The sequence below is a fragment of the Abrus precatorius genome, unplaced genomic scaffold (genome assembly GCF_003935025.1).
Source record: "Abrus precatorius isolate BTA unplaced genomic scaffold, Abrus_2018 Scaffold9, whole genome shotgun sequence".
Classification (NCBI taxonomy): Eukaryota; Viridiplantae; Streptophyta; class Magnoliopsida; order Fabales; family Fabaceae; genus Abrus; species Abrus precatorius.
Window position 1 is genome coordinate 15,159,384 of NW_020874439.1, and position 11,967 is coordinate 15,171,350.

At 35.3% G+C, this 11,967-nt stretch overlaps 1 protein-coding gene across 1 annotated transcript; it reads right to left on the reverse strand.

The window, feature by feature from the left end:
• Positions 1–5,849: 5,849 nt before the first annotated feature.
• Positions 5,850–6,350, reverse strand: LOC113850878. The gene has a single exon (XM_027481402.1). The coding sequence runs from the start codon at positions 6,348–6,350 to the stop codon at positions 5,850–5,852; it is 501 nt and encodes a 166-aa protein (XP_027337203.1).
• Positions 6,351–11,967: the final 5,617 nt, after the last annotated feature.

Consider the following 11,967-nt stretch of genomic DNA (forward strand, 5'->3'; position numbering starts at 1 on the left):
AAAACGAGATAGGGTAAAGTCCTCCCTTACCTCAAATCGAAGATCCAATACAATCTAAAGGTAGAAAACGTCTATATAGTATCTCGGCCTAAATATATGGAGGAAATCCATGAGAAACCAAAAGGAATCAAGAAAGGATGGAAAAAATAAACCCTAGCCCTCACACTTACCTCCAAATGCTCCAAACATGATTACAACCTTCAATCTAGCTCCTATTCGGCTTTGGGGGCAATTGAATCGATGAAATAGGTCTTAGATGTGAGAGAATCAAAAGAGAGATGAAGAGAGAAGAGTGGGAATGCGTTTCCCGAATCCTAAACCCTTCACATACTCTTCTGGTCGTGACACTCTCGCTACAACGAGATATTCTCGTTGCAGTGAAAAGACACCCCTCTCATTGCAGCGAAAATCTTAGAGAAAACTGCACTCTAGTTTCTGCAGAATCTTGCTATAGCGAGACCCTCTCGCTATAGCAAGACTGCACCTAGAAATGCACCTTCTCTGTTGCTCTCTCGCTGTAGTGAGTGACCTTGCGCTGCAGCGAGAGTGTAATAGTTTTATGAACTTCTCTTAGGGTCTTTTCGCTACAACGAGACTCCTTTTGCTACAACGAGAATGCCCCTGCAGTACACACTAAGCCTACTTCTCAATCAATCCTGACCAACCATAAGTCAAACATGTCCAATCTCAACCCAATATCGATATCCACATACATTCACACACATGTATTCCCACCATCATCCAACACATACTTGAATACACAAACAAATGGCAGTTCATGTATATATATATATATACATATCAAATACACATTCAAACAATAATTCACGTATTTATTAGTAATCAATAAAATACAAAACTCAGGACGTTACAACTTTTTGGACATGTCTTTTATTATTATGTTGTAGCCAAATTAGTTGTACACAAAAATCAACGTGCACACAAAGAAACTAAAAGTGATTTGGGATATGTCACACAACTACTTAAGTAGCATTAGCTCTTCCCAAATTGGTAAGGGGGAGGAGACTAGTGTTTACAAAAAGGAATAGACAAGTTTTTGAGATAAAGTATCCTTCACTCCCTTTCAAAAATTTAAATGATTTAAAAGTGAATGTTTCAAAATATTTACCTGAAGATATTTCATTAATATTTTATAAAATTATTAATGTTATTATTATTACCATTCTTGGAATTGTTGGCGTTATTGTTATTGACATTGTTGAGAATATGGTATGGAGAATACAATGAACAATATTGTTTTGTGGTTGTTATTTTTTATGTTAGACTTGTTATCACTAATGAGGTTGTAAGTGATGCATGAGCATATGAAAAGAAAATTATTCTTCACCAATTAACGAATAAAAGTACTTTTAAGTATTCCTTCCTTTTTAAGAGGCTATTGCAAATAATTTTATGCATTAAACCTTATGTCGTCATATTTATAAGAATATCTCCTTGTTGTCAAAATGACCCGAAATGGCTGATCAATAATATAGTCTTAGGCGTGTAGAACACTATCCTTAAGGATTATTTCGGTGTAGTCACAACTCCTCTAGGATATAGCAGATTCTTCTTGTTTCAATATACAACACTCTTAAGCACTAGCAAGCTTCTCCCAACTCGTAACACAGAGAAATAAATATAATAAAAGTCTGTGCATCTTTAGTGCAATTTTCTTAAAGGATTTAAAATACTTTAATCACTATATTTGCTCACGTAAACATTACACATAACTAAAGATATAAACAATAGTAATTAAATTAAAATAATAAAATAAATAATAAATAAATTCTTTTAAAATATAATTATATTATTTCCAACAAACTCGCGCTTATTTCAAAAGAATATAATATAATAAAATAAATTATTTTAAAACTAGGTTATATCATAAATGTAAATGCTTTGAGTTTGGTGTCTTTTGCTCTATGAACCAATACATTTTTTTTTATGTAAATAAGAGTCCCATTTGATGACATTTACACCATACATTTCTCTTGCTGTTAACATTGTATTGTGCTTTTCGGCCATGCATGTGCTTGGATGTTCATGAGTGCTCTAGAGACTAAGCTATCATCTCATAGGAGCGGCCCTACTCCACACTCATATTGGTGATTTTATCATGTGCATACTGCACTTTATACACAACCTATAAGGGATATAGAATTCATTAAAAGCTTCCGCTTATCCTCACATTAATGCATCCTAGTACTTCTCATATTTCTCACACCATAGGAAAGGATAAACAATGTACTAGCAAGACTAACAATTAACTTGTTATTACCCATATGAACCTTTTCATGGGATCTCCACTCATCAGGTTAGGTTACTATCAATGTTAGATATCAAATTAGCTTAAGTCTTATTCCCCTTAATGTGGTATTTATTACATTCTTTCCCAAGGGCTTGGTCAAAGGTCTGCCAAGTTAAATTCTGACTCACATAGTCAATGGATATAATTTCATCCTTTATCAGCTGCTTTATTATTCCTTTTTTTTTTCTCTGAACTCCAAGTTACTACATCACCACCAAAGGTGAAGACAAAAACCACTAGTGGATTTAATTTCATGTGAATTTGAAATCCAATTAGCATCATTATATCCTTCTAATATAGTTGGAAATCCACTATAAGTAAGACCATAATTCATGGTACCTCAAATATTTTAATAACCTAGCCAAAGCGACCCAATGATCATTACTAGGATTATGAGTATATCTACTCAATCTGCATACAACATACGTAATATCAGGTCTAGTGAAGTTTATCAAATGCATCAGACTCAATGATTTGTGCATATTGAGACTGAGTAATTGGATCACCTCTATTTTTCTTTAACTGAGTGTTAGCATCATAATGGCTACTCACTGGTTTGAAATGAAAATATTTAAATTTATTTAGAATTTTCTCAACATAATGTTCTTGTGATAAAATTATACTATCACACTTCCTTATGATTTTAACTCCTAGAATTATACTAGCTTCACTCATGTCTTTCATCTCAAATTTAGATGCAAGAAAGCATTTTGTTTGATGCACTATGTCATGGCTGGTACCAAAAATAAACATGTCATCCACATATACACAAAAATCACACATTCACCATTTTCTAATTTCGTGTATACCCATTTATCAACTTTAATTGTAGAAAAACCATTACTAACTAAAGTTTGGTCGAACTTATCATGCCATTGCTTAGGAGCTTCTTTTAGACCATATAAAGATTTGAGGAGCTTACAAACTTTATTTTCTTGTCCAGGAATTACACACCCCTCAGGTTGGACCATATAAATTTCTTCCTCTAACTCACCATTTAAAAAAGTTGTTTTAATGTCCATTTGATGAATAACTAAATTATATGTAGATGCTAAAGCAATCAAAATTCGAATAGAAGAAATCCTTGTTACAGGAGCAAAAGTATTAAAATAATTAACATTTTGTTTTTGAGTAAAATCTTTAGCTACCAATCTAGCCTTATATTTTTCAATTGATCCATCAGGGTAATATTTCCTTTTAAAAATCCATTTGCACCCAATTAGTTTCACTCCAGGAGGTAAATCTACTAAAGTCCAAGTATTACAATTTGAAATGGAATCAAGTTCAGATTGAACAATTTTTTTCCAAAATAATGCTTCAGTTGAGGAGAAAGGTTGTGAAATAGAAAAAGGTTTATCATCAATAAGATACGTGTAAAAATCATTTACAAAAGATTTTAAAGAAAAATGAAAATGAATTGAAAAACGAAAAACAAAAACAAAAATGACTTTAAAAACAAAAATGAATTAAAAAAAAAAGCGAATGCAAAGAGGGTGAAGGTAATTAAAACTAACACAAATTAAAACCACATATTGAAATCATGAATCATAAACGCAAACTTGGATTACTATACTGAATTTGTCTAAATCTCAAATGCAAAAGAAATCAATTGATCACTATTACACTCAAGAATAAACACCATATTTAATCGAATTATGCATGCACCAATCTTAATCAAGAATTGAGAGAAACTAAAAGACAAACTCCGAGCGATCAATCAATCTTGCAGCCCATGCTTGTGACTAGATGATTCATGAGAAAATAATAATTGAGAACGTAGCAAAATCCGAAAGGAGACAAGTGAATGGAGCAAAAAAGGTTTTCTCTCGAAAGTGGAAAAAAATCTTTACAGAAAAACAAAATTATGAAAAGGAATGAGAGGTTCAAAATCAACCTTTTGACGCCTATATATACTAGTCTTAAATGAAAATGGAAATAAATGGGCCAAGGCTGCCGCAAGTAATTAAAATAAAAACCATAAATATAAAAGGTATGTTTTAAGTCTAAACTTTGAAAATTAATAAAAAATAGCTTCTAACTCCAAAAAGCATGATACATATGTCCAAATTAAAGCCCAGGAAGTCAGAAATCCATTGCAAAAAGAATCAGCCACAAAGAAGATCTACAAAAAAAGTTATGGCCAAAATAGTAGACAAATGTCAGAATAGCGAAAATATGAAATATAAAGTAAAGATAACAAGTATTCATGAAAACTCCAATTTATGCAAGAAATGCAAAAACATGCTAAATGAAATAAATAAAGAAGGAAATATATTTTGGAAGATGCAATAAAGCTGTAAATGTGAGTACAAAATATGAATCATCAAATACCCCCACACTTAAGCTTTTGCACTCCCAAGCAAAAGAAAGGAAAAGACAACAAAACAAAACCAAATAAAGCAAAATTTTTCAATGGATCCTAAAGTGAAAGTGATGTGAGCAAGAAAGATCAATAGGACTTCAATCTAACTAAATCATGGATCACAGTTGGCAAAAATTCTCTCAAGGATGTGTGTCACTCATTCTCTCAAGTGTATAGGTAAACATTTTCACTCAAAGCACATCATGAAAGTAAGCACAACCATAGGCTTGAAGAGCCTCTAATTTCAACTATTTTAAACACATGCATCAAAAAGATCAATAGAACTTTTATACAAGTCTAGAGAAAAGGTAGGATAAAAAGAAAGTAGACAAGGCTAAAAACCAAGAGAAAGAAGAGCAATGGTGAATGAGTTAAAAACAAGTAGAAAGATATCTAAAATTCAACACTAAAATCCTGGTTTTTTTTTCATTTTTTTTCAAGCTACTATTCTAGTGACTAATAATGCATCAAAATTTCCAAACAAAGCACAATATAACACAATAGCCCCACACTTATTTTTAACCAACTCCCAAAAGAATTCCAAAGCTCATCTAATCTCCAAGGTTAGGTGAATCATGGTTTTTCAGGTCACATGGCTTGTAATGAGCTGCAAAATCATCAAGAAAGGGTTAATAAGGCTCAAAGGGGTAAACAAGTGGAATAAATGCAAGGTGAGTCAATTTGGCTAAGTAGCTAAAATGTGAAAGAAGGCCTAAATCATATCAAAAGTGCATGTGAACAAATAATCTCAAAAAGAGTCAAGTCAAGTTCTAGAATGCCTACAAACATGAGTGAATCACACAAGAAAGACAATAAGCTCAAATCTTACTAAGGTAATTATTCTACCAATCATTGATCCATAATCTAATTATCATGAAAAACTAGCTAAACTCAAATGTAAGAAACAAATCTATCATGTTATGAAAATCTCAACTAAGAATGACAAATAAAAAGTTGCTCACACAAATGAAATCTAAAAGTAAGGGAATCCAATGAAAAATATGCTAAGGTACACTCTCCCCACACTTGAAACAAACATTGTCCGCAATGTGGGGATGGGTAGAAAATGAAAAACACATGAAAATAATTCAAATAAAGTGAAAAGACATGCATGGAAAACTAAAGGAAAGTATAATGAAAAGAAATAAGGGTAAGAGAAAAGAATGCCCTAAGTGCCTATGTAGACACTTCCTCCATCAAAATATGCTCCACTAAAGATACATCATCTATATTTTGAGCCTTCTCCATAGGTTTGCTTTCTTGGAATAGTTTCAATTGGTGACCATTAACTTTAAAAACTCTGCTAGTAGCTTCATCCTTAATTTCAACTGCACCATGGGGAAAAACATTAGTAATCACAAAAGGTTCATCCCATCTAGATCGAAGCTTACCTGCAATCAGTTTCAAATGAGAATTAAACAATAACACTTTCTGTCCCACAGAGAACTCTTTCCCCAGAGTTTTTGTATCATGGAATTTTTTGACTTTTTCTTTATACATCCTAGAGTTCTCATAGGCTTGCAAGCGAAGCTCATCAAGCTCCTGAAGTTGAAGCTTCCTTTCTTTTTCAGCTTGCTCAAGTGTCATGTTACAACTCTTCACTACCCAATATGATCTATGCTCAATTTTCACTGAAAGGTGGCATGCTTTACCAAATACCACATGAAATAGAGACATCCCTAGTGGTGTCGGTAAGCTATTCTTTGAGCCCAAAGAGCGTCATCCAACAACTTACTCCAGTCTTTCCTGTTAGGGTTAACCACCTTTTGCAATAGATGCTTGACTTCTTTGTTAAATACCTCAACCTGCCCATTAGTTTGGGGATGACATGGTGTAGCAATCCTGTGTCACCCCATACTTCTAGAACAACACTGTTATGGTCCTGTTACAAAAGTGGTTTCCTCGATCACTTATGACAGCCTTAGGCACACCGAAACTGCAAAATATGTTAGTCTGAAGAAAATCTGAAACAACCCTAGAATCGTTAGTCTGGTGGCGTTTGCCTCCATCCATCTTGAAACATAATCAACAGTAAGCAAAATGTAAGAATATCTTGAAGAAATAGGAAAAGGGCCCATGAAATCCATACTCCAAACATAAAAAATCTCATAGAAGATTATAGGCTACTGAGGCATCTCATTCCTGCGGGTGATGGTCCTTCTTGCTTTCTGACATATCTCACAGCTCTCAAAAAACTTGGTTGCGTCCTTGAAGATGGTGGGCCAATAAAATCTGCTGTCCAATACCCTCCTAGCTATTCTCTGTGGTGCAAGACAGCCTCCTGCAGATGTGTTATGAAAGAAATGCAGAATATCTTGAAACTCATGATCAGGAACACGTCGATAGATAACCTGGTTACTACAAAATTTCCACAGATAGGGATCATCCCAGACATAATATTTAGCATCACTTTTAAGCTTATCAACTTGAGATCTAGATGCATGAGGAGGTACAACAGAAGTAACCAAATAATTAACAATATCTGTAAACCAAGGTGCAGAATCTATAGAGTACAGAGCAAACAGATAATCGTCAGGAAAATGATCACAAATGGGTAAGGGATTTGTTGTTCCTTCAATGCGGCTAAGGTGATCAGCAACCTGATTCAACGCACCACTTCTGTCTTTTATATCAATATTAAACTTCTGTAAAAGAAGTATCGAGTAATATGGGTTTAGCATTCAGCTTCTTTAGTAGGAATATCAAAGAAACATGATCTACTCTCTATGATAATACAACTCCAAGTGCCTAATATGAGGCATCACACATTAACTCAAAGGTGAGCTCCCAATCTGGTGGCTGCATGATAGGGGATGTGGTGAGCCTCCTCTTCAACTTCTCAAATGCCTTCTAACATGAATAAAAAAAATATGAATAACACATCCTTCTGCAGAAGACTGGACAATGGCAGGGCGATCTTGTTGAAATCTTTAATGAATCTCCTGTAAATATCTGCATATCCAAGAAAAGAATGCATCTCCTGCACAGACGCGGGATAAGATAGAGAGGTAATAACATCAATTTTGGCTTTATCAACCTGTATTTCTCTCTCAGAAACAAGATGTCATAAGACTACTCCTCTATTACCATAAAATGGCATTTTTCATAATTAAGCACAAGGTTATTCTTAACACATCTGTCTAAAACTCTGGCCAAACTATGCAAGCACGAATCAAATAAGGAATCATAAACTGTAAAATCATTCATAAACACCTCCATGCAATTTTCAATCAAATCAGAAAACATACTCAACATACATCGCTAAAAAGTAGCAGGTACATTGCACAAACCAAAAGGCATTCTTTTATATGCAAAAGTGCCAAAAAGGCAGGTGAATGTGGTTTTGTGTTAGTCCTCAAGAGCAATGTGTATTTGCATGTAACCAGAAAAGTCATCCAAAAAATAGTAGTGAAACTTACCAGCCAACCTCTCTATGACCTGGTCAATGAATGGGAGAGGGAAGTGGTCCTTCCTAGTAGCCTGGTTGAGCTGCCTATAATCAATGCATACTCTCAATTTGTTGGCGACTCTGGTGGAACCATCTTATTCTCCTGGTTTTGTACAACAGTTATCCCAAACTTCTTAGGCACCACTTGCACAGGTGAAACCCATGTGCTATCCAAAATGGGGTAGATGATTCCAGTTATCAGTAGCTTGGTCACCTCCTTCTTCATTACATCAAGAATGGTGAGATTGAGTCTTCTTTGGGACTGTCTCACAGGTTTAGACTCATCGTCTAATAGAATCTGGTGCATGCATATGGCTGGACTGATTCCAGGGATATCAGCCAATGGCTTTCTTATGTACTCTCAGAACATTCAGCAGCTTCTCCTCCTGGTTGTCACAAAGCTAAGAGAACACTAACTAGCAAGTGTATTAGGTAGTTGTAGCAAGTGATAAAATTTAGAATTCAGTTTGAGTCCCAAGTATCGTCCTCAAGGATTAGTTCTATCAATTACCACTTCACAAGTCAATAACCAGTTGAGCCAAACGAATATTGGAGATGTTTTGAGCATTTGCAAACAAAAACAATAAACTATAGAAATCAGAAAATCACAACAAAACAGAGTAACGAATTTTGGTAATGAAATGATGTGTGAATGGATTTAGGATTGATTTCACTTCTTCATCAATTGCAAAACTGAAGTAGATCTGAACTATAAGTTCTTAAATTGATTGATGATCAATTTAGCTAGATTAATCAAAGTTCAATTCCTTGACTCATTGATCCTAATATTCAATTATCTACCCTAATTCCTTCGGTGTAAATCAATCAAACATTGCATGAGGCATTGGAAATTATGAGATCACAAGATCACGAATTCTTATCCCTAAGATATCTATAACCTTGACATTCAATTTAGATCTGAGAAATTAACTCAACTTCCATTGATGAAAATCCTCTAGGTTCAATTCAATTGAATAACAAATTCAAGAATTGCATTAAGGAAGAAATTAAACGTTCAATACAATCAAGATCTTAAAATCCAGATCCACAATCAATTTACAATATCAAAATTAGATCCATCAGTCCATAAGAAAAAGAAATTAGAACATGTTCATAGAAGAAAAAGAGAGAGAAAGAGTAGAAGAAGAGGAACTGTAGAATTTCTTCATAAATCCAATCCCTAGCCTAATTCCTCAAGGTCTAGAGCTTGGAAGTCACCCCCAATCTCCCTCTCTAACTCTCTTAAGGTGTGAAAATGAAAAAATGAGAAAAGATCCGAAGTTTCTGAGCTTTTCTGCAATTTATAGAATTTCGGCCTTTCGCGCGTTATCACTCTTCTGCACTAAAGTAACCACGCAGAGGCCACGTATTCACTTTTGTGAAAGAAAGTGATCACGCGCATCTTGCTATGCTGGGGAACTCTCTAGAACACTCACTTTTGCCAGCGATAGTGATGACGCACACTAGAACGCTCACTCTTGCCAGCGATAGTGATCACGCACACTTTGCTATGTTGAGGAACTCTCTGGAATGCTCACTTTTGCCAGCAAAAGTGACAACGCGCATCTGTACTCTTCTGAGAAACTCTCTGCAATGCTCACTTTCACCAACAATAGTGATCATGCCCAAATTTACTTTCATTTCCAAGCTCTGGAACAATCACTTTCACCAGCGAAAGTGATAATGCCCAACACATCATCATCAATTCTTGTTCCTTGTCTCCAGATTTGTTACTTTTCTTCTATCTTTCTCTCTTAATCCTCCAACCTTATGATCTCAACTTAGAGTTTCCTGCAAAATAGGTTCTAATCAGTATTTTTTACACAGAAAATTCACAAAATCTAAATAATTAAACTATTTAGAAATGAATTGAACATTCTATTATTTTTATAAGTTTTCTAGCTTTTTCCATCATGTTTTTCATATCTGCATTTATCACTAGTCCTCATGAAGGCTAGTGAAAATGATTACTAGAAGCATCTGCTCTATATCCAAATAGGCATACTTGAGGTGGTCTAGCAAAAGGTTCAGCTCTAGTGGAGGCTGCTGCTATGTGGATGATAAAGGAAACTAAGAAACTTTAGCAACCATAAAAATATTAGAATATGCACCTGCAAAGGAAGGTGAAATAGAGGATATAGAAGTATCAATCTCAGCACAAATGGCACACACGCCACTGTCACAGGTGCAGCTAGGAAATGCATCAATGTCCATGTCAGAAAACTGTAAAAATTGCGAAAACTCAAAGTCTATGTCTAAATCTACTCCTACTTCTACATCTAACTGTGTACACATATCAATATTTTTATTATTTTCTGCAACATCAATCAAAAAAATAGAATGATCAACAATCATGGAATGACCTTCAACTAGGTGTCTCATAGCTTCAAAAATGTTAAAGTGAACTGTGTCCTCTCCGAATTCCATGGACAATGTGCATGTATGAACATCAATCTTAGTCCTTGTAGTCATTAAAAATGGCCTCCCCAGAATCAATGTCAAATTTTCATCCTACATATCATGAATATAGATGTCAGCTGGAAATATTAATTGGTTGACTTTTACCAGCACATCTTTAAGAACTCCCAAAGGCTGAGTTATGCTACGGTTTGCCAATTGAATGATCGCACTGGTTGGCTTCAAGTCTCCCAATTATCGCATTTTATACATAGCTGATGGCATGGCATTAATGGAAGCTCACAAGTCTAGCAAGACATTAGTAAAGGTTACTTCTCCAATAGTACTGGGTATAGAGAATGTGTCTGGATCATCGCATTTTTGTGGAAGGCTGGACTGAGATAGGGATGAGACTGTTTGGACTGCCCTCTTCTTTAATTTCCTCTTGTATGTACATAACTCCTTCAGAAATTTCACATACCTAGGAATCTGTTTGATGGCATCTAGCAGTGGTATATTTATCTCCACCTTTTTGAAGGTATCCAACAGTTCTTGATCAGCTTCCACTCTCTTTGATGTGGAAGCTCTGGATGGAAATGGAAGAGGGATCTATTGCTGCTATACAGACTTCTCTATTACATCTGCTCTGGACTGGGTTGGTTTGGCCTGCACTGGGCTGCTATCCAGCTCCTTGCCACTTCTTAAAGTGATAACATTCACATTACTTTTAGGATTCACCATAGGTTGAGAAGGTAATGTTCTAGACCCTTGCTGCTGTATATTATTCACTAAGGTAGCTAGTTGTCCAATCTGAGTCAGCAAATCTTGTATAGTAGCTGAAATATTCTGCTAAAACTGCAGACTTTGTGTAGCCATCTAGTTTATCAGTTCTTCTAGAGAAGGGCTAGAATTAGGTTGCTGCAAAGGTGGTGGATGCTATGGAGCTTGCTATCTGAGAGGAGGAGGAGTGTATTTTGGCTGTTGATGTTGTGCTGGCTGGCGGTGGGCAGGATGTTGCATAGGCTATGGCTACTGGTAATTATATCTCTATTGATGTTGTGCTGGGCTTGAACCATATCACAAATTAGGATGATTCCTCCACCCTGGATTATATGTAGGTATAAATGGATTATACTGCTATTAATGTTGGTATGGAGAATGTATACCTACCATCGCTTGGGAAGGTGCACTAGATGTCTCTCGCAGTTGAGGACAAGTATTTGTGTAATGATCACCTCAGCATATACCACATGTCTATGGTGTTTATGGCACTACCTGTCCCATTGCTAGTTGCCTCACCAATGAAGTTAACTCGGTAAGCTTATTTTTTAGCCTTTGATTGTCAACCGTAGCCACATTGCTAGTTGTTGTTTCATGCACAAATCTGGTCACACTCCTAGAACTGAACTACTATGAGTTCTCTGCCATATTGGAAATCAAATACCTTGC